General features: G+C 41.9%; 1 protein-coding gene across 1 annotated transcript in view; it reads right to left on the reverse strand.

The window, feature by feature from the left end:
* The window catches only part of LOC134547228 (neural-cadherin-like), a 55,602-nt gene that overhangs the window by 14,084 nt on the left and 15,031 nt on the right, over window positions 1–26,487 (reverse strand). Inside the window, exons 5-22 of the mRNA XM_063390941.1 lie at window positions 26,062–26,173; window positions 22,660–22,909; window positions 21,598–21,740; window positions 21,082–21,254; window positions 20,566–20,734; window positions 18,521–18,691; window positions 15,038–15,210; window positions 14,767–14,934; window positions 13,602–13,851; window positions 11,457–11,584; window positions 10,005–10,191; window positions 9,723–9,866; window positions 7,777–8,060; window positions 5,215–6,832; window positions 3,234–3,327; window positions 2,292–2,476; window positions 1,494–1,726; window positions 272–549 (exon numbers count right to left, since the gene is read on the reverse strand). Coding sequence (XP_063247011.1) covers window positions 272–549; window positions 1,494–1,726; window positions 2,292–2,476; window positions 3,234–3,327; window positions 5,215–6,832; window positions 7,777–8,060; window positions 9,723–9,866; window positions 10,005–10,191; window positions 11,457–11,584; window positions 13,602–13,851; window positions 14,767–14,934; window positions 15,038–15,210; window positions 18,521–18,691; window positions 20,566–20,734; window positions 21,082–21,254; window positions 21,598–21,740; window positions 22,660–22,909; window positions 26,062–26,173 — 4,760 coding nt within the window. The remainder of the gene's footprint in view (window positions 1–271; window positions 550–1,493; window positions 1,727–2,291; window positions 2,477–3,233; window positions 3,328–5,214; window positions 6,833–7,776; window positions 8,061–9,722; window positions 9,867–10,004; window positions 10,192–11,456; window positions 11,585–13,601; window positions 13,852–14,766; window positions 14,935–15,037; window positions 15,211–18,520; window positions 18,692–20,565; window positions 20,735–21,081; window positions 21,255–21,597; window positions 21,741–22,659; window positions 22,910–26,061; window positions 26,174–26,487) is intronic.

Below are 26,487 nucleotides of genomic sequence, written 5' to 3' on the forward strand. Positions count from 1 at the left end.
TGCGCAAAGTAAGAGCATTTTGCAGGGTGGCATTAATGGAACTGGTGCAGCCTGGAATATTCCCAAGATTTTCCTGGAGACTATGTTGAACATAAAATGTATGTGCCTGAACACAGAAGTTCTTTTGCCAGACCTGTGTTTGAAGTATAACAAAACTTAAATCTGCCACAGTGGGAAGATGTGCAATGATGGTTCCTGAAGCTTCGACTCATCCTCCTTACAGTCTGCACCACATGCATTTTGTTTGCACACCCTATGAAGCTTTACCAACCTGTAGCCCAAATCAGTATCCACACATGTGCCACCATTGAGACAAGGGTTTGTCTGGTATGAGGAGCAGGAAAGATGAGGATTCTCCCGAGCAGCACAGCCGCACACAGCACGACTCAGCACCGTCACAGACACCAGCGAAATGCTTCCCGCTGTGGTTATGGTTGGTACATGGTTCTGTTCATGCTTACTGAGGCATCCGCTGCTGTGAGTGCAGTCTGCAGTCACACATTCATCAATGCCAGTCTGGGTGATATTTATGTCTAGAATGCTTTCCAGCTGAAGAAGAAGAAGAATTAGTTGTATTCATCTGACTTTCCCACTGAGTTCGCCAATGACAGCAATGAAAATCCAAGTTTCTTTTCAAAACTGGTTGCTGTGCCAATTCCTTCCAATGTCTACCTCACCCTATACAGCCAAAGGCAGCTCAGTCTTAGATCTGTTAAGGCCAAAGCCTTGGTGTAAGTCAATTACAGCATGAATAAACATTTTGAGGTCAAAAATACTGTCAATATTCATTAGAGACTGAGTGGATAAATTTTTATCACTAATGGTTCTGATTCATTATTTACATGGCATCTGTACTGTATTTTTAATCTGAACATCTGGTTTAAAACTAGTGGGAATTGGCACTGGAATAGTGAATAAAATTCTTTTCTGGCAAGAATGAGTTGGCACAGCTCTGTACCAACAGGCTTCCAACAGAGCAAATAATCTAACTCTTTTCAAATTTTTTTTTTTTTTGCTAGAGGGAAAGGAACTTCACTAAATTTTAAACTCATATTTCCAACTTGGTTTTGTACTGGAGAGTGGCTCTTTTACTGCTCTCTTAACTCTAGAAACATTTGACTGCTTTGGGAGTTTCAACTAGAGAACTAAAAATTGAAACATTAAGGCATCATGTACATAGACAACTGTGAAACACATCCTTATACAGTGTTTTACAGTCTTTTCAATAGGAAAAACATGTTTACAGTCCTAAAAGCATATTGTGTTTAGGTGACTTAATACGTATTTAGAGTCTGACTTTTAAAACATTCATATTTGAAACCTTTAGTATAAGTGCAAAAAGCTTGTTTGATTTTACTGATTAAAACTATATCTTTTTGTCAGCCGTTACTCCCTCAATCATTCTAATTGTTCACATTCACTAGGCAATAGGCATTACCTGAATAGACACAATGAGAAGAGGCTGTGCTTTCATACACAGCATGGATACTCACCGAGGCTCTGGAAGCTGCCACATTGCCATTAAGCTTTTCTGCTTTATAATAAGGGGGACCATAAACTGCAAACCAAACATCAACCCCTTGGATTGGACTTGGGCTATTCAGTACACTGAAAATGTGAACATTTTCCAGTGGAACTGAGATAATTTCTGAAAGGAGCTTCTTCATCTGGTAGTATTTACTTTCTTTTTCAGGGGACTGGGATATGAACTCCTCTGGTGTGATACCTGTAACAGAAGTTGAAAACTTGACACGCATTTCTTGCAACTGTTGTAGCAATAGTAGAAAGGAGCATCACAGAATAAATCATAAGGTTGCAGAAAATGGACTCAACTGCAAGTTCAGCAGTATTTTCATTTTTAGGCTCTGAAATTTCCTGTGCTTGCTTCTGCTAAACCTGTGTGTTCTGAAACTTTTTTGACTTTTATTAATTTCCTTTTTTTTTTTTTAATCAGAAACATGTTTATGAAGATTTTACTTTTCCACAATGGTTGAAAGAATTTGGTGAATTTCAGGCAGACACATTTTCAAATACCGTTTTTCTTCTGAAATGTAAGCTGCTGGGGTTTTTAAAAGTTGGTGTAGAAATCAGACAACTTTTCCTTGCTGTCTTTTTTCTCCATAGATGTTCCTTCACATGCAACATCAGAGGACCATGCAAAGATGCATTTTCAAACCCTTACCTAGAAAACTATGAATTCTCATCCTATGTCTAAGAGCATTCTAAGCAGAATTCTAAGTATATCAGCAGTAACATTAAAGACATAGAGGGTACCTGAGCACATTGCTTACCTTTTATTCGTACAGAACCAGCATTGCGGAGGGCATCATCTTTGATTTCCTTCACTATAACCTTTACAGTCGAGACAACATCTGGCCAGACTCCATCAATTACTCTAACTCTTATGTTGTATGTTCCTGGTGGGGTTCCTTCTTTAATAGTCAGCAGACCTGAGTTATCATTAAGGATAAAGTACCTGTAATAAGAGTTAAGCCAAGGAACAAGCTATGAGAAGTTCAAAAGCTAAGTACTAATTATCCTCGCTGATGGTTTTTCTGAACCACTTTCTATTTATCAAAGAAAGCAGATGTGTTCCCTCATGAAGGGACAGAGCAGAACAGGACTTTTGTACATTGTCTCCTGTTGGCTCCTAATGACTCTTCACCAGTGTATCATGAAGGTTTCTTCCTGCTCCTGTGCTGTATTAAGCATGTAGGAAGACTAAAGCTGCATTACCCATAACTTTGGAAACAGTGCAAACTCCTAGTGTAGATACATTCACTGAAAGTGACACCTCTGTCAAAACCTCTGAGTGGCACATGTACATCTCAGCCCCAGTCACAACCCAGACACTCTCAAGTCTGTACATCTAGTACAAATAAGGTCTTAAAAGCAGTGGTGACTTGGAAACACCAGGAGCTTGGATGAGGAATTTAGAAGTTAGTAGGTATGTTTCCTGCAGCAGCTCACTGATGCAGATTGTGGGTATGACTGTGAACAGGAATTTAGAGTTCTGGCCCATGAGGCAATGGACAGCAGACTGGTTCAGCATGCAGTGTTATTTACTGCAGCCTCACACTCAGAAGGGCTTTTGGAGATCTACACAAAGAAGTGTCTAACGAACAAAGTGCTTTTGTTCTCAAAAAAAAGTCAGTGCAAATGCTTGTTATGATTTTACGTGTGCTCAATTCTCCCATAAAATTTACGCAACTCCCATTTTTCTCTCCAAATACCTTGATGTTTTCCCTTCAAATTGGTAGATTTTGCGATCCCAGTCATCAGCATCAGGGGCACTGACCTGGCCCAGTACTGTCGTGGGGAGAATACCTAGAACAACATAGCACACAAGTGGCACAGTCAGACCTCTCACATGTACACAGACATGTACTGGTCTAAGCACGTGTGTCATAAGCCTAAGACCTCTACAAAAATAGTTGTGGTAGCTCTCGAGAGATGTGCAGCAGTTTGCAAATGCCACATGGTGCCCTGCATATCACATGTTTGCTGTATGACTACATAGATTTTATTCTACAGGTGACTACAATAAAAACCAACGGGAAGGAAAAAAGAAAAGCCACCTCTGAGAATTTTCACTATTTTATCTGCATTGTCCAACCAACTCACCGAAGTGGTTTAAACAGGAATTGGTGTTTGACAGGATGAACAACCAAAATGCAGACTGGGTTATAAAGGGCGAAAAACAATAGCAATTACAGAAAGATAGAAATTACATCAAGATAGAGAGGATGTCCAAAATACAGTGGCCAGGCTTATTTTGAGTAAAAGGAGAGACTTGGGGTGAGATGGAAAGCAGCATTTGTGCTGCTGTTTTTGCATCCTCTCAGCAAAACTGACAAATTAGTATTTTCTGAATTTACAAAACTTACTTTTGAAGGAAAGATCCATAGTGATCTGAATTCATAAACCTACTGAGTAAAGAATCAAGGATACACAAAGAGGATAAATACAGGACTTCACCGTGTGACAAGGAACAGCACAAACCCCAACAACCAAGGAACTGATTGCAAGGAGAGAAAACTGTACCTCTCTGGCAACCGTGGTGACATTCACTGGATATTGGGCAGGAGACAGTACACATGATGCCGTGGTGTTTGATTCCCACAGGATATGAATGTAGCACACAATGTGACAGTAGCCCTTTGATTCTCTCTCCTTTATATTTTAATTAATCAAAGATCTGAGGTCTTGAATAGTCCCTCTCAGAAATTAACTGTTGTACCAATGATTTTAAAGAAACAACTAAAATGGAATTCAGGCTTAATGAAAATGTTTGCTATTTAAGCTACAGGCGGAGTTTCTCAGCAAATAGAAATAGACTTGGTTTCAATTTAACAATAAGCTGAATTTCAATAATCATGCAACAGGCAGTACAAAGTTTCAGTGCAAGTAAACGTGAACAGCATCTGTTTGCAAGTAGTTCCTAGTGTGCCACAACAATCTATTTAAGGTGTTAGCAAACCATAGAACACAGAGCAGAGTAGAAGAGCAAGGAATGCCCTGAGCCAACATGGATGCAAGCATCCCAAAATATTGTGACCTGTGTGATTTATTTTCCTGATGGGCTTATTATTTGGGGCACCAAATCACACGAATACTGCTGCCTAATTGCCAAAGCAAGAAGGGAAAGATGGCTTCTCTCACACTGCATGCAGCCAGCATTCACAGAAAATTCCTCCATAAGAGCATTTTTCAGCTGAAGACTTAGATGAATGTTTCAGCAGTTTACATATGCGTTCAGTTTAAGTGTATTCACTAACATTCAATTCAGCCTGGAGAAGGAAAAACGTTTAAGGAGGAGAAAGGGTTTCTCAGCATTCATCATGTCTCTCACCATTTCTCTTTCTCAGCAACATTATGAACTTTGGTAATTTTTCTTTCCCTGATACGTTAATGTTGCTGAAAAACTGTATTTGAAACCAAGAGATCATTACTCAAGTTTGACAGAAAGGTGCCAAGAAAAGCAGCCAGTTATGCTGCTTCTTCAAGGCTGGCTCACTTTCTTCCACAAATCAAGTGGCCCAGAGTCCTGTGCCCCACATACCTACTGCTCTCTGTTGGGGTTTAAGCAGACTTCAGTAGCACCTCTACTGACAGCTTATGTGGAACAGGACAGAGTCCTCCTGTAAAACTTAAAGATGCCTGTTTTGACCTTTGTATGATACCCTTGGAAGCAAACATCAGGGAGGGATTTACCATCATAGCTGTAAATGAGACATTCCATGTAGCCAGCAGAATGCGGGTGGTCATTTTGGTCCCCGACATTTACGGTCAGTGTGTTGGTGGAGCTCATGGGGGGGATCCCGCTGTCTGTGATCAGGATGGGCAGGTAGAAGACCTTGTGCACCTCCCTGTCAAAGGTGTGCAGTGCGGTGAGCATGGCACTCCCGTTGTGGAAGTCCTGCAAGCTGAAGCTGGTCAGGCTGTCGAAATCACTGAGAAGGCGAAAGGAGAAAGGCGCTCCATTGGCAGCAGTGTCTCGGTCCTTGGCGTACAGCAGTGTGGAGGTCTCGTTCATTTGGACAACCTGTGGAGAAGCTGTGTTTTCCCAGACCACTGGGTTATAATGTGCCTCAAACTCTGGCCCGTTGTCATTTACATCCTGCAGAGTCACTAAAACAGTGGCACTGCCAGTCAGAGGGGGCTGTCCCATATCAGTGGCAATCACAATGAGTTTGTACTGAGCCACTGTCTCATGATCCAGCAATCCTGCAACCACCAACCACCCATCATTAGCCAAAGAGAACTGGCCACCTGGATCAGACTTGTTTTGCAGGTGGAAAGAAAACCTCCCGTTCAGGCCAGAATCCAAGTCAACAGCAGAAACCTGAATAACTTTAGTGCCAACTGGTACATCTTCCCCAAGTGCAGCCACTTCATAGAACTGGGGATAGAAGACAGGAGCATGATCATTTGAGTCCTCCACATAGATCACACAGTGAGCGATGCTGAAGAAATCCATGTCCTCTGCTTTCACAGTTAAATTGAATACCCTCTCATGAGGCTTCTCGAAGTCAATCCGTTTGCGCAGCCGGATAAACCCACGGTTGTTGACTTCATCTGTCTCTATGGAGAACTTGCGGTCATTGTCCCCATCAACGATGCTGAACGTCACCATGGCATTTTCTCCCTCATCTCTGTCCACAGCAGACACCACCACCACCTCAGAGTCAATACTTGCATTCTCAGAGACAAATGCTGTGTAAATCCTCTGCAGGAAGACTGGAGCATGATCGTTTACATCAGTCACCAAAATAGTGGCGGTGCCTGTCCCAGTGAGCCCTCCTCCATCTCTGGCCTCAACCACCACTAGATATTTGTCTTCCTTCTCACGGTCCAGGGACCCCAGCACCGTAGAGATGGTGCCACTAACTGAATCAATTGAGAACAAGTTCAAATTAATTTCGTTTTTGACATTCTGAATGATACTGTATGTAAGGACAGCATTTATACCAGCCTTGGGGTCATCGAGGTCCACTGCTGTCATTTCCATGATAGGAGTGTCAGCCGGAGAGTCCTCAGGGATGTGGCCCGTGAAGCAGCCATCCGACACACAGAGGAAAAGGGGCGAGTTGTCGTTCACGTCCCTCACTTCTATGATCACATCTGCAAAGCCCGTCAGTCCCTCTCCGCCCTCATCCGTTGCGAGAACGAGAAAGCGCCACGTCGATCGCTTCTCTCGGTCTAACCTTTTGTGTGCGCTGATCTCACCCGTGTTCTCGTTGATGCTGAATTCGCTGCCGGCTCCCTGTCCGTGCAGGGAATAGCTAATGGCATTTTGATCTGCCGCTTGGTCAGGGTCCGTTGCAGAAACCTGGAACGAGCCATGGCAGGCAAATGTTTATGTTACAAAAAAAAAAAAGGGAAATCACAGTTCTCTTATTGATGGCAGCTGCAACAGTGCAGGCTAAATGAATAGTGTGCATTTTAACAGCAAGCATCTACAGATTTGAGTCATCCAAGTACTCTTTTAATAAACATCATGAACAGCCTACAGAAACAAAAAGAAGACATTTCAACAGGCTTATAAACTCTGCTCCCAGTATATTTTGGAAAGAGAAAAAACTGTAGGAAGAATCAAGTGAAAATCATAACAGTTCTGCTGAGTAAATATTTCTTGTGAAATTCTTTGGAGCTGGAGTACAAAGGCAAGCAGAGGCTGATTCTGTCTGAATGAACAGCCTGCTGTGAAAACAGGCTGTACATCCAAGCTCATGATCAGCATGGGCCAGGGAGAACTCCCAGCTCTTAATGTGCATCCAGGGATTGTTTGGGAAATTGCTAGTTGGGCCTACCAAGAACTGCTCTAACAACAAAACAATGAAGATGATTGAGCTGGAGTCAACGAACAGTCCCTAGTAATGTTTATTTGGTAGCATAAATTTAACCATTACAAGCATTGGGTAGACATGCCAATCATTCTGTATTTATACGGTTACTCAAAATGTGCCAAATCTTCTTTGTAAAGGAAAGTTAACACATTTTTCAATACTTAGAATCACATCATTTTAGAGTCAGTTTGGAAAAGACCCTTAAGATCAAAACGAACCATTACTTATGTTCATTGAGAGAGCAAGACCACCACGCAAAATTACCAGGCTTACTTTATTCTGTTCTTTAGAGAAAGTAGCTAGCTAAGCCCTAAAATCAGGCCTCACCCCCACCCTAAGTAAATGGAATTTCTGGATTTGTGTGAATGAATGGGATTGAGCAAAACACAAAGCCAGGTTTTGTCCTGCCTTGTGGAAACTGCTTTACCTTTAGGACAAGTACGGGCAGATCTGTGAGCTCCTCCGAGACACTGGCCTGGTATTCATTCTGAGTGAAGACTGGTGCTTCATCATTTTTATTGACAACATTGATGATGATAAGGGTGTGGTTTTCCCATTTTCCATCAGAAGCTACAAGCCGGAGCTCATAATGTTGTTCTTGTTCATAATCCAGAGGCTGAGCAATGAAGACAGTTCCAATCTCAGGTTCCACATCAAAAACCCCTTTCACATTTCCTGAAGTGATCTGATACCTTAGTTTGGCATTTGCACCTGTAAGAGAAAGAAACAATTGTCCCTTTGTTCACCCTATGAATGCTCAATCCAGCTATGCTCAGTGGACATATACCCAAGAGAAACTTCATTTGCCCAGACTGCTGTGGTGCATGTGTGAAATAAAACATAAACACATACACAGAATGATCTGTGCACGTAATTTGAAGGTTTTGTGTGTGGTAGATGGGAGGCTAGGTTTTGCATTTATATTTACAAGTATAATTTTACAGACACAGACAACACTTGTTGATTGATAATGGAGAAATCATGTGCCTCTAAATTATTGTGCATTCATTTGCCAATAATAAAAAAGTAACATACTATGAAAATACAAGAAGCTATTTTCACACGATGTTTCCTAAGCTTCTCATTTCAAATGTCAGTATCCCTTAACTTTTTTTAAACCACTGGGTGGTGCTAAAATATAACAGAAGTCCTCTATTTTAAGCAAAAATTCATCTTAGAACATTTCACCTGTGCAACAGCAGTTGTTTGCTGCAAAACTTTTAGGAACAACAACAAATAGTTTAGTACTTCCTGTTTACTTATTTGGAAAGGTAAAAAATACATTGCAATGCAGTACACAAAGTAATTTCCTAAATTAAATAGGTGAACTGCTAGGAGCAAAAAGAAGATTCAGCTTTTTAAGTTGTGAGTCAGTTGTGGATGAGAAGACTAGAACAATATGGATGGCTAGAAAGTGAAAAGGCTGAGCTCAGCATTAGTGCTTGGAAGGACTTGGCTGCCTTTGCAGCAGGAGTTTGAGCATCACTTGCTAGCACCTTTGGTCAAATTCCCCCAAGTGCAGCAGTTGGTTTCAAGTGGCCTCTTTACACCTTCCTCATGGGCACTCGGAGGCACAGGCATTGCAGCACTGCCACAAAAAGGAAAAGCCAGCTCTCACCTGCTCCCAGCAATACATCCCTCTGGTTCTCATTTGGGCTCTGTCACCAGCTTGCCTTCTTTTAACCAATAGATTTGTTTTTCTTGAGCAAGTTGAGCTGGACTAGCTCACAAATGTAACCAAAATGCAAAGACAGGGACTGACTAGTGATACATGCTGTTGGACTGGCTCTGCCCATCTGATCTCACCATGCTGTAGGGGCAGCTTCACACCATCAGAGCTGGTGTAAGTGTGAGCCCAAATGGAAGGTCTTACTTTCCCTTTCCTTCTGACTTCATTTCTGGCCATGTCATCCTACATTTTCCACTGTCTGTCAGAGTCTTCCACAAGCATATTTAACCCACTAACTCACCAAAAAGCACACATTTGATTTTCTTACTTTCTTTCTATTTATAGTGGTAAATAGAACTGATTCCTAGGAAGATCTTGAAAGCACAGGAGTCAGCAAAAAGCATGTGCTCCAGAAAAAGTAAGTGTAAAGTTAGAGCAATGCTGTAATTCCAGCTGATTTTATTCTACCGCAAAGACATTGCCAGCTAACTCAACCTTTGCCCTATAAACCTGAGCACCTAATTACAGAAAATGCTCACATGCACCAAGAACTTCTCTCTCCACATTCATAAATGTGGAATTCATTTGAAGTGTGGAATTGTCTCCTGAATGCAGAGAACTGTTTGTCCATGAAGAGAGTAGCTCTACACATAAAGGCACATTAACACTAAAAGGACTTAAAAAGACATGCAGAGTCCACTCACCCTCATCTTCATCATCTGCTGTTGCTGTCACAACAGGAGTTCCCACATCCCTGTCCTCCTCTATGCTGACCTCATACACTGACCGAGGAAATGCCGGAGCGTTGTCGTTCACATCGCTGACAAAAACCCTCACGTAGGCTGTGTCTGAGAAGGAGATGCAAGAGGAACATGCAGAGTAGAAATGGCAGAGGTGGAATACCTTGTATTATTGCAAACAGCTCACACAGCTGCCAAGCCTGTGAAAGTTAAAAAGCCCAGTATAGAATTCCTTCTTAGTTTTACCTGTGTTGGGTTGCCCATGAACACCAGGTCTAGCAGATTCTGATAGGTCCTGAGACTGCACTTCAATCAAGTAAGAGGCTCTTTTCTCTCTGTCAAAAGATGCCTGGGTGGAAATGATTCCTGTCTCAGGTTCAATGCTGAAGAACTGATAATCCTCATTAGCATCTTTTAATATTACGTAACGAACCTAAAAAGGAAATAGTTGAAAGAAGTTACATTTTCAATTTTCATTTGTACGTCCAAGTGCTGTGACCTCCCTCTTCCTCAAAAGCCTCCTGGTTCTGCAAAGTAGCAACATTCTAAGGAAAGACAGATCATCTGAACATAATTTTTCTAATTTTTCTTTTGTTCATTTTGATATAAAAAAGTTCACAATTCTCAAACAGAGGAATATTTGTACCAGTGATACCAAGGCCCATCAAGCGCAGTACATAATCTCCAACAGTGGCCAGTAGAAGCATTTAAGAAAGATCATGAATAACAGAAAGAGAGAGTGTATGGACTGGAATTTTCCCTGGTTTCTCCTCAGCTTCTAGTAATCCACTGTGCTTCTGATTGGAAAAACAAAACAAAACAAAACAAAACAAAAAACAAACAAAAAACCAACCAAACAAAAAACAAACAAACAAAAAAACCAAACCAAAAAACAAAACAAAACAAAACAAAAACCACCACAAAAAAAAGCTAATAATTTGGGTCCTGTTCAACAAGACTGCATAAATGAAAACCTCCACCAAGCTATTCACATTTTTCCCTTTAATAAAGGTGGTTCTCTGAAAAAACATCATTTCCATCCCCACCTCCAAGTCATGCCCAGAGCAGCAACACTGTTCTACCACACAGGTTACTCTTCAGAAGCTGCAAAATGACACTTTCAGAGCAGCAGATCTCCACTAGCTAGAGTTTCTTCACAGAAGAGCACGTAGGATTTTTAGAAATGGCTCAGAAAAATGCAAAGGAAATGAGCAATTCCCTTCAGAATTCTGTTTTTTCCTAGGTTTGGGTAATTATTACTACGATGGTCAAATGTTGGTTTGGCCAATGATGGTATTTAATTGGCCATATTTAAATGGTTGTTAATTTGAACTGACAATAATCACTGATGGTCAATTAAAAAATGAGGCTAAACAGGCAAGAGTTTGGAAACATGTCCTGCAGCCACATCCACTTGTCTTGTCATGGGAACAACCCTGAGAATCATGCAGCAGTGCTTTGTCATTGTTGCTGGATCAGGATGAGCTGCCACCCTGCAGGACCCTGAGATCATGAACAGCACCTTCTCTGCCTGCATCCCATGTGAAGCACATCAGGCTTAAGGTAGAGAAATGCTTGACAAGTGCTGTAGGAAGTGCTGGTGTCTCATTACTCTGCCATCTGCTGACTGCACATTCTCACTAATTACAAAGCTACAACCTGAGTATTGTGAGGAAAAGAACTGGATTAAGGTCAAACCTCTCCATGCAGGCCAGAATCCAAGTCCATAGCTAACACCTGAACCACGGACGTGCCAACATCAGCTCCTTCTGGCACAGACACCTCGTAGTTAGAAGACATGAAGAATGGAACATTATCATTGACATCTGAAAAAGGAGGTGGTGAGGATCATGGTAAGAAGATATTTGAAGACTTTTTTGTTTACTGTGGTTTTGTTTTTTTCCCCCACAGTTGTATTTTGCTTGGAGGAAGAACTTACATTGTTTATAGTAATAAGCAATCCTGCTTTGGGTTTTCCCATTCTAGGGGTAGCAGTCAGGAGGCATTTTATAGACACTGGGCAGTTTCTGGGAGACAGTGGCCTAATCCCAGCTGAGATACTGGCTTATGATTTCACTAGAGGTATACTAAGTCCATGAATGCCAGGTGTATTGGGTTATGTAACAAAAAAAAAGTGTATTCTATTTCATCTGTAGAAAGCAGTTGGGAGATGGATTTTTTTTCTTTATCTCTTGTAACTCCAGGGGGAGAAGGGTGGATGACTTCTGATAATAGACCAGCTGTTAAACCAGGTGGGGCAGTGTTTCTTATCTCTTTAATCAACCTTGTCCACCCTCTAGGGGATATCTTCTGTTAATGGTCCATTAAGGCTCACCAATGACACAACACATTACATCATGCCATTGTGAGATGCACCACCCAGTGGGGAGGAGCCAACTATTCCCTACCCACATAAAAAAGGGGACACAGGGACACCAGGCATCCTCTTTTCCACTGGATTCTTACAGGAAGACCAGACTCATCTCACTGCCACTGAACCTGTCTACCCAACCATCTCTACTCCATCACAACCACATCTGTCACTCCAGGAGGATTTATTTGGGCTGCTTCCAACACCCTGGCCAACAGGGTGTCAGGTCGTATTCCTGACTCTGTCAGGATTTTCTAGGACTTTTTGTTTGTTTGCTTGCTTGTTTTTTTGGTTTTTTTGGCTTTTTTTTGTTTGTTTGTTTTGTTTTGTTTTGTTTTTAATTACTGCATTTGCATTTTTAATATTCCTAGTAAGAACTGTTACTCCTATTCCCATATTTTTGTCTGAAAGCTCCTAATTGCAAAATTATAATAATTTGGAGGGATGGGTTTTTACATTCTCCATTCCAAGGGAAACTCCAGTTCTCCCTGACAGATACCTGTCTTTCCAAACCAAGACACAAGGACCAGGAGAGCTTTCATCCATAGCTAAGTTACTGAAAAAGGATTTTTTCTTGTGAGCAGAATGATGTTTCTGCCAAATTCTGGTGCCAATAACTGCACTACAGGAAAAGCCTTTTGGGACAGGGTCCATAATTTACAAGGAGTCTCAGACCCTGCTCTACAGCCTGAAGGGGTTTTGCATTGGTGGATTATGAAAGACAGGACAATGCCATGATAAAGTGAAGCAGAAAAGTTTGATTCCAATTCAAATTAGTACCCCATTCTCATTTCCATGGTGGTGGGCAAGAAAAATATTTTTGCTGGAGACTTCACTTACTCATATTTTCATCTGAATGTCTGCCTAACAAAAGTAACTCCACTAATCCTGCAAAAAGCAGGGATTAATATCATATTTATAGTTTTATGTGGATCTACAGGAGCAGAGTCTTGTGAAAAGATTCTACTATAAAGAGGTCTGGATCAAATTTTTGAAAATTGCACCTATCATAAGGACCCTTGCAATTTCATTTCTGTAGTTTTAAACTCAGTGTGCAATGGAAAATTCTGAATGTAACAAAAACCCCTTAACATATATCCAAACCCAGGCTATCTGGGCTTCTTCTCTTTCTATAGCACAGACTATTTCCAGTAATATTCATCTCCTTTCAATAGCTTGGGAACAAGTACTAGATTTCTCCTCCTTTCAAAAGAAAATCTTTCTAATTGCTTTTACAGAACCAGGAACTAGTGCTGCCTAAACATTCAGACAGACAGTTTTTGCACTATCACATCTCCACATTTGATAGTTGTATTTAGGAATTGTCCCAAACACGCCTTTTTAATGACTGCAGAATTTTTACAGTATATAAATGTACAAAGCATGGCTTCGCCTTTCATGGATGTTACCTTAATTTGTGGCATTATACTAAAAATAACAAGAATATTGTTCTGCACAGCAGCAAAGCTTACCTGTTACATTCACACAAACAGTGGCAAAGGAAGCTAAAGGAGTCATTGCTACGTTTTGTGCCCGGACTGTCAGGGTGAAAAACTTAGTTGTCTCAAAGTCAAGTGGTTCAGCGACTAGAAGAGAAGCAGATCCATCAGCTCTGTTTGGCTTCAGATAGAAACGAACTGGCATGTTAGTCTCTGGAACTTGACCCTCCTCCAGATTATACGTAACCCTGGGATCACCGAGAGGGGATGTGGCTTTGATGGTCTGGAGAAGAAAAGAGCCACCACATACATTCATGAAGCACGGGCTTGCAAGTGCTACGTGTTGAGTTTGATGGCAGAAACATACATACGTGTAAGTTCTCCAAAAACATACATGCCTGTATGACTTGGGTAACAGACAAAATAGAAACATTTACAGAGCTGAGTTTTATTTTACAATATCTAGGTTTGATGCAAGTGTTTAATCAACAGGAAATTTATCTGCTTATCAATGTGCCAAGCCAGAACTGCTGCAAAGCTAAAGGGAATCTCTCCTCTCTCGTCCTTTCAAAGCAAAACCGATCCATAAGGAGACCATTTCTCCATTGAGTTGTACATTTTACCCAGCAAGTTACAGAAAAAAACCCCAAACCCTAAATTGTTTCCAAGTGCTTGAATATTACAAGCAGGAGGAGGAAGGCAGGAATTGTGTGACAATATATAGAAGGCACTGTCCTTAAAGACTAAGTGTCTATGGGTTAAAAAGTAGTTTGAGTTAGAAGAGTCTGAAGCAAACTGTGTCACTCCATGCTCTCGTGCTCAACTGAGAAAAGCTTTAAGAAAGACACAAGCAGATAACACAGGCCACTGAGGATGGAGGAGTGAGGACTTGGCTCTTGGAGGGAACACTCAAGGATTTCCTTCTCTGGCAGCACACAGGTCTTGCTCCTGTCGAAGCACACCTTAAGGGCCATTAGTGTAAGAATTCTCTGAGAAAACTGCCAGAAGAAATGCCAGCCTATTCTGAGACAGGTACTCTTTACAAACTTTAATGGGTGCACAGCAGTGAAGGCACTATAAGGGAATAGTGCAATGCAGTAAGGCTGCAGAACAGGAATCCATGTACTTCTGACTTGGAGCATAACAGAGGAAAAACTGGAAATGAAGAGGGAGGGAAGTAACCATGCTTTTAACATACCACGATCCTGGTGTCACGAGTGGTGTTTTCGGGGATGGTTACCCAGTACATGCTCTGCTCCCACCGGGGGGGCTGGCTCAGGGCACTGGTGACCGTCACCGTCAGCTCCACGGTGCTGCTTCTGTTCCCGCCGTCGGTCGCCACAATATAGCGGCTAACGCGCGCTGCCTGCCAGACACAGACACAGGATACTTGAAAACCATTCTGTACAAACCAAGAGATGGCAATTAACCCTCTGCAGTGGATTTAAGGGGTTGGAGTCTCACATTACCTTGGGTAGCGGGCAATTCACATACACCCAGCCTGTGCTGGGGTTGATCTGGAAGTATTCCAGCTGATGCTCTAACACTGAGTATGTGACAGCAGCATTCACACCCTGGTCACTGTCATGAGCTGCAACTCGGAGGAAACTCGTCCCCACCGGAGTGTCTTCCCTAAGGAAGTCTTTGGAAAGACAAAAGTATTATCAGCAGGTCTGCTCTGGTTTAGCAGGCTGTATTGGTAAAGAAATACCCCTGTACGACATCATTGTTCCCTTCGTGGGAGGTCAAACACTTCTGTACTGAGGCAGGTTATAAAATATTGTCCCCAAATGTGTCTGTAGTCCTCTTTTGGCTTCTCCTTCCCTCTCCCCTGCCACGCTGGGTTGTTAAGTGAGCTGCTGGTGATGCAGATTTACCGACACTGCTGCTGCCAGCACTTATGCCTCTCCACAGTGGTGCTGGCAAACCCCACAATGGCTTGCATGCCCACTTCGGATCACAGCTGATGCTGAGCTGATGATAAAAGCAGGCTGGCATCACAGGGAATTCTGTGTGAGTTGAATTAACCTTGAATGAGTGGGGCCAGCAGCACTGCCCATGAGAGGCACTAGGTAATTGCAAAGCATAAAGACTCAGGTCACAGCAAAGATGCCTCCAACCCCCTCAGTGTTTTGGAGAAGCTGCCCAGGGCAAGGGCAATGATCACCTTAGGTTTCACTCCCTGTTCCCAGAAATCCACCTTTGTCAGAGGTCACGTTTTTCTGCCAACAGTTCTAGAGAGACCAATCTTTCTTCAAACTTGCTCAGATAATTGTCATCTAAAATTCTGGTGGCAAAGTCACGCATTTGAAGAGCCCACTGCACAGAAGAGTAATTGATTTTGTCTTCCTAAAGCCTGATTTCTGGAAGGGACACCAACAAAATGATGTGAAATCATGAGCAGTCATTTCCTGCTCCCCTCCACTCTATGAGGCACAGTTCTATATGAAGCTCTCACATCCCTGCCAGCTGTCTTTCTTCCACACTCGTCCTTACATTACACTGATTTTTGGTCCAGCTCTTCCCTCTATCCTCAGCCACCCAGTCCTAATTCCTCCTTCAAGTAGCTATGTGTGCTTGCCTGATAGTGTTTTTGAGCTGTTTCCTTGTACTAAGACTCCATCAGCTCAGTGTGTTAAAACTGGCAGTGGGAAGGTTGTTGCAGATGGGTTTAGGCAATCCAGTCAGTCTGTTAATTCATGTCTTGTTCAGAAACTATTTCATATCTTTGATCCCCCTTTTATGTGTCTCGTTTAGCATTTTTGAGGTGAGATAATCAGAACTGCACACTATTTATGGAGTAGTCATGTTCTCTGTTTTGGTCTTCTCCTTTAATGTCTACAGTCTGTAGTAGTGGACAGTACAACTTTAAACAACTGCAACCACTTGCTCCATGAACAATAATTTGAGATTTGATTGGTTTCACTCATGCCTGTGCCTTTTAATTATCCTGGGATTCTTGTCTTTGGTATGTCAGTAAGAGACAAAGCCAGTCTTACAAGAGATTTACCAGCACTAAGATAGATTAATGAAAATTGAATTAACTGCTGTAAATCACTATAAAGGACTCCTTTTTTGTGTTTATGCTTTTGTGTATGTATGTGTGTGTGCATGTCTGTGTATTTATGATGTCTTTAACAGTCAAATTCTGTTAAATTGCATTGTAAGAAAAAAGGCAAAGTTACTTGGAAGGGTGGTACTCTCTTTAATTTGGTAATTATAAATTTCATGTGCTTTGCTTGCTGCTAACAAAACTTTAATGTTTACTGTACCATCCCTACTACAGTTAAGCATTTCTTTAATGCCTGTTTTGCAGACGGATCATAAGTGCATGGCTAAATCAGGAATTTGACCAACATGCTAGTGCTGAGAGTAAAGAACCAGCAGTTTCCAGGATGAATAGAAACCTATGACTAATGGCATTTGATCTGGTTTGGGAAGAAGCTATTTTTAATTCTGTGACGTTCAAGCATTGATTACTTATGTAGAGATGCTGGGAAAGTGCTAGGCATAACAGGACCTCATTATCTGCAGTTTTGCCATCTCAAAAAGCTGCTTGTGCTTCAGAACCTTTGCTGGTACCCTCTGTTAATGAAAAAAGAAAAAAATTTGCTGGTTCTTCAGAAGCTGCCAAAATTACAAATGCAACCTCTCAGCTTCACAGCTCTTGAAAAAGAAAAATCCTGGGCAGTTTCACCTGAAGAACATGTGTGATGGTAGAATAGAAAGGTTCATTTTTGCACAAACGTTACCTTTACCTCAGGGACCTACTCTGCTCTGCTCAAAATATTTCTCTCCAGAAAGATCATTCCTACTCAGCTTCTCAGTGCTGCTTTGGCCAGGTTTGTAGAAGACGCTGGTAAGAATGTAGAAATGGCTATTCCAAATCTACACATTTTAATGAATTTGGCACTTAGAATTAGTCCCAACAAGATACCTTAAAAGGTGCAACACAATTTTCCTTCTGTCCTTGTACATAACTCTGAAGTGTGGATGCATATTTAGCTTATTTCCCAGTAGATAATTTCTTATTAAAGTCCTAAAATATAAATATCCAATTTATTTTTGAATCTTTCTAAAATGCTGGCATCTATGATGTTAAAGACGATTTTCTTATAAGCCATCTCCATTTTAATAAGGCATTGGTTACTGCTTTGCCCTCCATGACATTTCCACACAAGTGGCAAAAAACTCCAAAATGAAGTTGTTGGCAGATGCATCAGGAACTTCTTTTTTTTTCATTTTCATGTAATTGTGCAAGGAAGGACCTGTTCCAGTCCAACAACTAGAGATTATGCACATGACTTGTGGATGACATTACATGTAGACAGTCCAAGTCTAATGAAATGCAGAATTCTACTGGAGAAGCATCAAGTCAAATTAAATAAAACACTGATGTAAAGCATATCATGTGGGGATGAAAAAGGGAATGACACCAGGGCAAATGTGAAAAGCTAGCTCAGCAGGACAGATACAGCAGGCATTGGCTTCCAGCCAAAGGCAGCCTAGAAACCACGGATTTTGTGCTGTTTGACAAGACATAAATGCCACTTCAGTCTATTCAAACAGAGGTGCTGTGCTACAGGAACACAGATGACAATTGTACTTCCAGTCAGGGTTGATGATTTCCCAGCTAGGATGTCATGCTTTGTTTTGGGACATCAAGTAAAAATTCAGTGTGAAAAATCTGGGCAGAGAAAAGGTGCAGAGAAGGGATCAGATCTGCTTCATCTGTAAGAGTGAAGTATGTCAATGTTTTTAAGAGAACTGCAATGACTAAAGAGGGCTAGTTAATTCTGCAGATTTCCACTGATGATGGGTTAAACAGTGGCTGGCTTAAGTGGGCAACAAAGCAAGGTCGGTCACCTAACAAACTGGCCACTGTTAGAAGGAACAACCTTCTAGCAGAATTTGTGTGGCAGTGCTGAGACAGGTAGTTAAGTAACACTCACACTGATAGCGGCTGTTCTCAAACTTGGGGTCGTTGTCGTTGACGTCGGCGATGAGGACAGTGACCTGGCACACGCCGATCAGCGGCTCCTGCGCCTGGTCAGTGGCAGTGACAGACAGAGTGTACTCCCTCTGCTTCTCCCGGTCGAAGCTCTGCGTGGTGGTGATGACTCCTGCAAACACAGACACCTCCTGTTCTACCTGCCACAGCCTCGGGACTGAATTTGGAGAGAGGAATCTGCACGTGTCCTGCGCCGAAGGAAGCTCTGATCGCGTGCAACACAACCGTGAAGCTTGATCCTCACCGACCCTTCAATGCCTGTCTTGGACTAGACCAGCTCCAGCTCTCATGTCTCTCCTCTCCTCACATGTCACCTTTTTCTACTGCCCTGATAAAAAGCTCAGTCTGAGTATCTTGTTATTTCACGGCTCATGGAGCACAGAAGGACTTTCTCCTTCTCATTGAAGGGCCTCTAGGTTTACTCCAGTGGTAGCCCAGGTAACTGAATCAGCTCTTTGAGGAAGCTCTTTGAGGAAGAGTCACACCACAGAAGACACAAGTGATATGACCAAAGTGACCTCTGCTACAGGAGTTGAAGGCTGCCTCATTGAACAGATTAAAATTGGGTAAAATCATAGTGTGGATAAATCAAACCATTTTCTCCAAATCATCAGGTTTTCCTCCCTACTAATCAAGTCTATCCATACCTCAGCTATTTTCTTCTGGTTAGCAGATTTTGAACTGGCCTTCTTGAGGCCACTTCTAGACCTATTTCTCTACCATGCTCAGAGTTCTTCAGCTCTGTAATAGTCTCTTCCAGTCTCCTGCATAGACCTGGACATAATAATATCCCATTTTCTTATCTGGACTATAGAAACATCAACAACTACATAACATCTTCATTTGAAATAAATCATATATTAAGACATCGTTGTCCTATTCTGATATGAGGGGTTTGCCTGCAGTGCACTGGATCTCCTATTTGTGCATGAGATGAGAAATAAACTGTGGCCACATAGTGATTCCACCTATGTGGTTCCCATCATAGGGAAGAAATAACTGAACCTGTAAAAATCATGCTTTCTGCTCTGCATTATAATAGCTACCATTGATCCAAATAGGAAGGTGATACAAAACACATTTTTATCTTCTTGTTGAACTGGAGTTTGTTTCCTTATTTGATTTAAGAAGGATGTGGATCTGTTGGAATCCAGAGGAGCGACATGAAGATGATCAGAGGGTTGGAACACTTCTCCTTTGAAGACAGACTGAGTTGGGATTTTTCAGCCTGGAGAAGATAAATTTCCAGGGTGGCCTTACAGCACCTTCCAGTACTTTAAGGTGGCCTATACAAGAGCAGGAGAGGGTCTGTGGGCATGTAGTGATAGGATGAGGGGTAATGGCTTTAAACTGAGGGAGAACAGGTTTAGATCAGGAAGAAATTCTTTACTGTGAAGGTGGTGAGACACTGCCCAACACAGGTTGCCCAGGGAAGCTGTGGAAGCCCCATCCCTGGAAGTGCTCAAGGCCAAGTTGGATGGGGCATTGGGAAACCTGGTTTAGTGGAAGGTGTCCCTTCCCATAGCAGGGGTGTTGGAAATAAATGATCTTTCAGGTCTCTTACAACCCAAACCATTCTATGCTACTATGATTTGAATCACTACAACCATAACATAATGTAACGCAACGCAACACAACGCAACACATAACATAACCATAACATAACCATAACATAACCATAACCACAACCATAACCGTAACATAACATATAACATAACATATAACACAACATATAACACAATGTAACACAACACAACACAACACAACATAAACATAACATAACATAAACATAACACAAACACAACACAAACACAACACAAACACAACATAAACACAACATAAACATAACATAAACATAACATGACATAGCATGACATAACAGTTACATTGTTAAGCATGAGCCCACACAGACATACTGATACAGCGGCATTTTTGTTACAATACATCATCATTTCCATTCTTTCTCCATAACCTGAGGCCACTGACCTGTGTCTGGGTCAATGCTGAAGCCTGGGGAAGCTCCGTCTCGGTGCATGAGCCCGTACTTCACCTCTCCATTGATGCCGAGGTCTGCATCATAGGCTTCTACCCGTAGCACATGCGTGCCCGGAGGCTGATTCTCCAGAACCCAGGTGCTGTCACTGTAGTAAGCGCACTAAAAATACACCCAAACACCCGACCCAAAATATTACACACAGTCACATGAATTTGCTGCACAGGGTCAATATTTTTTCCAGCAGGTCTGAGAAAAACTTGGAATAAAATCACTACTATTACTTACACACACAAAGAAATCAATCTCTAAGGGAGAGGAAGCAAAAAGGAGAATGAAGACTTTACACTTCCTCTATGAAGAAAGCTGACAGCTGTTCACTTACAAGTTCATCCTGCTCTGCACACATGGACCCTTCAGCCCACCAGCAATCACCAGTAGCTGTGGAGACTCTATTACTCCAGTCATAGCTGAGATGGGAAAAGAATATCTGCAGAAAGACATCTTACCTCTCTAAAGACAGGCTTGTTGTTGTTAATGTCATTAACTCCAACAATAACCTCAGCAAAACTGCTGAGAGGAGTGGGTCCCCCTGAGGCATTGTCATCTATTGCAGTGACATTCAGGGTGTACTGTGGCCCTTTCAGACTGGGTGGTGGGTTTCTGCGGAGTTTAATGATACCTGAATTTGGAAGCATAAAGTGTCATGTTAATTTACTGTTTAAACACACAAAACCAAGTGAGCATCACATTCCTCCATCATGGTATTGCTGGCTCAGTTTATGTTGTGGTTGCAAAGCACAGGAACCTGTCATCTTAGTCTGCACAGCCTTGGAACAGGATCCCAAGTTTTGGCTGACAGTTGAAGAGCAACCATCATATCAAAGAACTAATCCCAATACAAAGCATGCCCATTTGGGGATTATATAAATACGGTGCTTTCTTATGGTTTTTGACATATGGGCAGAGCAGAGTCAGTAGAGATTAGTCAGTAGATAACAGTGTTCTTGAAGCTCTTTCCTTACCTTTCTGGCTATCCAGCTCAAAGTTGCCCTCCTCATTGCCTCCTGTAATCAGATAAAGTAGCCCATCTCCATCAGGGTCCTCTGCCCGAACAGCAGCCACCAAGGTGCCGGGACCCGCATCTTCCGAAAGGAAAGTCCTGTACCTGATCGACATCAGGGAGCAGGGGCAGCACGCGAAGTATCAGAACAACCATCACCATGTTAACCACCAGCAAGATTATTAATTCATTATGAATGGTTTTTTAAAGCTTTGGGCATGAAACCAGGCAATCTTAAATTGGTTTAAGATATGACTTAGGTTTTCTTTGTTCAACATAGGGTACTTATTTAAGGATTGTAATCCTAGTACTTTTGGTGTACATAATTTTGAAGGATCCTTTGGAGGATATGCACAATATGTACCGTTCTACATCGTACTGTAAAACAGGATCATATATCTCTTAGAGTTGAGAAAAAGGACTAGTGTCTGCCATGCAGTGTTTCTTATGCCCCTATATATTAATGGAAAGCCCCAGATACTACAGAGATGAATGTAAAACAAATATTTAATTTGGCAAATAAACATATGTATGTTTTGTATTTTAAATGTGTTTATCCTTCAAAATTGTGCAAAGAATAGAAATTGTATTAATTATGGACAGGAAAGAAAAAGGAATCTTAAACAAGGAGAGGCTCATGAAATTAGCTTACAATACAATCTGTTGATGCTAAAATTAAGTTTTAATGTTTGCTAACTACCATATTTATTTGTCACCTGGACATTTGCTTTGAGACCTAGGAGTCAACGCAGTGAAAATCATTTTCTGTATAGATAGGTCTTTGATTCATTCTGTTTTCTCCCTATAAAGTCAATGTACTGGTATCAAAAATTATGTATTTTTTAACACACGATCTAGAAATGAAAGTCCAACTCCTAAAGCCTTTCTATATAGAAAATACCCTGCAATTTCACTGGTACTCGCAGTTGCACAAGACAACAAGTGACCATTGAGCCAAGTGCTATTCAGGTTACGTGTATGAACAGCGTGTTTAAAAGCAAAGCAGGAGCTGAGGGTGCCTTACACAGCCTGGGAGAAGACGGGAGCCTCGTCATTGACGTTGGCCATTCGGATGCGCACCGACGCCGTCCCCGTGCGAGGGGGGTGTCCTTTATCGACAGCTATCACCACAAACTCGTACATGTGGTTTGCTCGCTCAAAGTTCAGCCTCTGGTTAGAATTGATGACCCCGTGACGCGTGATGGAAAAATCAGTGCTCTGGATGAAGTAAGAGATCTCAGAGTTGGAGCCAGAGTCGCAGTCTGTTGCAAGCACTATTGGAGAACACATTTAACAGAACAGTCATACTGCAAAGGAAATTTGGTTATGTGGTTTCCCAACAAGCCAGCTCTGAGTTTTGTTAGTTTTTGAGAATAAGCATCACCTGAATCTGTTTCATCCATAAAAGTGTTGGGTTTGTTGTTATTGTTTGTTTAGGGTTTTTTTGTTGTGTGGGGTTTTCTTGTGGTTAGAGTCTGGGAACTTAGCAGGAGGCTGGGAGTGAAAAATCCAAACAACCCTTCCCTCTGCTACAACCCAGCCTGAGTGATCGAAGCCAGCTGAGTTTGCAAGAGTGTGAATCCAGCACTGTACAAATGCTTTGTACACATAGCTGTCAACACTGGTAATTAGCACACAATCAGTATGCATGTGGGTTGAACATTATCAGTCATAAACTGGTTCCTCACTCTTTTCAGGAATGACATGTTCAAATTTAATTAGCGCCCAACTTTTTAATTACCTGGTGCTTCAAGGTACAAAGAGTGATTAAACATTCCTCCCCATTAAGTGTTTATTCAGTATGCTGAGTGTCCCATCTGCTCAGAAGCAGCAAACCAGCACAACAAAGATTGGAACTCACAGCATAGCATCCAAAGTGATTTTTAAGAGTGGAAGTTCACCCCTCCAATTACCTTGCAATTTTTCTAGCCTAACAATGAGGCTTCACATCATACCCACACTGGTAATAAACAAACCCCTTATTCTACCAATAGGATCCAGATGCAGCCACCGTGGTAGCACACAGCCTTCTGGAAGCAGAACAGTGATTGTAGTGTGGGGACACCCCAGCAAACAGCTGCAGCATCATCCACAGAGGGGGGGGCAGAAACAACCCATCTCTATCAGAATATTAACTCAAAATAGGAAAGGAGAAGAGAATTATTTCAAAAGTACACTGAAGAGCTGTTCTACTTAGTTGCAAAAAATTTCAACTACATCTGCCTGTGTAAAGTTACTCATCTTTGTTTACAAGGATATTTGGAGTGGTTGTAACATTTGGTTTAAAATCTCTCCAGATCCTGCTGTGAATAAATATTTGTGTGTGTTATGGACTACAAAATCAAGGGCTTTAGAGTTAATCACTCTCTTATTGCACTGGCAGACAAAATATATTAAAAACTCAACAAAGACTAAAATGACAGTGATTTAAATCTGTCAAATATAGTGGTTAAGTATTGTTTTTAGAAAGGCATGCAGAACGTGAAAAACTTATTTGATTTGAAAAATTCTTATTTAATCTACAGTCATTAGTGAGCCATTGTAACCATTCACAAAAATACATTCTATGTGCTAACTGTATGCTTCTTTTCCCCCAGATGTTTTCTGGCAAATAGGGACTGTGGCGCTTACTCGTACATGACAGAAACATGCCTTACCTCCCAATAGCAACTGGGAATTCTATTCCCCTCCCTTTCCTTCCATCCTGGAAACCGGTGTCCATTGCAAAGGATATCTTAAGGATCACATGCCAGCCACAAGCAGCTCTGTGCTGACTTTGCACGTGTTCAGTGCAAGCTAACTCTGGCTCAGAAGCTGCCTGAGCTGCCAGCTACAGCTCCAAGCCTTGCTCTGCTGGAACAGTGATGCAGGTGAGGGCTGAGGGCCCTGCTGAGAGCACCCTCCGTGCTTCAGACTTTGAGTGTGCTAAAATAGAAGCGGCTGATAGCTGAACCTACATTCACATCTCCACAGTTTTAACAGAAGCATATATCACACTACCTTTTTCATTGCCATCAACAGCTGCAGGCATGCCCAGAACGGTAAAAGCTGTCTCATATTTGCATTTATTATTGTCTGTGGGTCGTTCTGAGGCTGCAACATCCCACCTCTCAAAGAACAACAACAAGGGTAAGAGCTGTTTGTCTTTTTTTTCCTGAGATACTTGCTTTGCCAATTTTTCCTGAGACACTTGCTTTGGCAGTCAGAGTTAGTGGCACAGGTCTTGTTCTGCACAAGGTACAGCTTCCTAGCAGCCACCAACAACCCTGCTCAGCCCTTCCACAGCAAGTGAGTCTTCACACACCCTTTTCCACTGACTATCTCTGTACTTCCACCTCACATTTTCTTTTCTAAATGGCTCTTTCTCTTGAAATGTACTCTATGTGGCAAGACAACACCATGGGATGCAACTGAACAGCTTTGACATTCTGCTTGCTTTTGACATGAGGCATACATTTTTTCCCCCAAAAGGGGAATTTTGATGAGCTTTAAAAGTCCTCCGGACAGAAGAACATTCATCTCTTTAAGGAAAATCACATGCTTAGGAATTTTAGGATTTGGTTGTTCTGACCAATTTCTTTCTTCCCAAGAGCAATTAAATCTAAAAATTAAGTATGACAAGCTCTGAACTCTCTTAGCAAGTGTTTAGAGAAAGCAGGCCCTGTAGCACCCTTACACAAGGGAAGCTAAGCTTCTTATCACCTCTGCAACCTGCAGAGTTCAGCTCCAGCTTTGGGAAGTTTCCATTTTTGTCTTTTTGCTAAGTCTTGCTTTGGCACACACTCATTTCTCAGGGTTCATACCCCCTGAGGTCTTTGATCAGGAAACTATTTTAGCCTCTAAAAATGTCATCTGTGACTCAGGGTTTATATGCAAGTGACAAGCGGCCATGTTAAAAACAACAAACATGGGATGATGACTGGTAAGCCACAATCATAAATAAAAGTTCACAGGCTTTCAAAATATTTTTCCTTTAACAGTTTGCAAGTCAGTTATACAGCATTAGTGCCTATTTGACAAAACTAGCTGCCCATTTAAAAAAGCTCTGTTTTTTCTTAACATATTAAGAAAAGACAAACTAACTGCAGCTGCTTCTGGGACACAGAAAGATTACCAAGATGAGTGAAAAGACAGCTACAACATTTAAAGGAAATGAAGCCACTTCCTATCAGCTGTTTTAACTGTCCTTGGATACCACAGGATCTCTCCTTGGGCACAGTACAGTGATCCTCACCTGAGGACACTCACAACTCTACTTCCAGGATACCTAAAAGGCATCCACAGAGTGCCAGGAAAGCTGCCATCCACATCCTACAAAGGCAGTGCCCGTGGAAGAGAGCATTTCCTCATGGCTGGAACACTAAAAGGTAACAAACTAGCAGGTGTGTGGCAAGACTGAAATGAAAGGTGACTGGATGGTCCCCACCTTGCAGAAGAGACGTGCCAACAGGAATGGTTTCGGGAACGTTGTCTCTGCTGTAAATGGAGCGCTGGAATTCGGGAGAACAGTCATTTTCATCAGTGATATGGACCACGACCTGAGGAAAAGGGACACATTGAGAATGGATTTTAGCTCCTACACTACTGAAAGAGCACCTCTTTCTGGACACTGCAGTGGCAGTCGGTGCTTTTGCAGCTTGACCATCCTTACACCTCTGATGTTATTCTTCTCACACTACTCCTTTATCACAGAGAAGTATTTTCTCCTCCGCTCCCAAGATGGGAGGCAAAGCCAAAAAGTAAAAACAAGGGGTATTTATAGAGCCTAGATGTGAACACAGAGCCCAAGTTTCTGCCTGTACTACAAGGCCTCCTCTCTGCCCAGCATCCTCATGAGTGTCCTGGGCTATCT

Source organism: Prinia subflava, chromosome 1, assembly GCF_021018805.1.
Source record: "Prinia subflava isolate CZ2003 ecotype Zambia chromosome 1, Cam_Psub_1.2, whole genome shotgun sequence".
Taxonomy (NCBI): domain Eukaryota; kingdom Metazoa; phylum Chordata; class Aves; order Passeriformes; family Cisticolidae; genus Prinia; species Prinia subflava.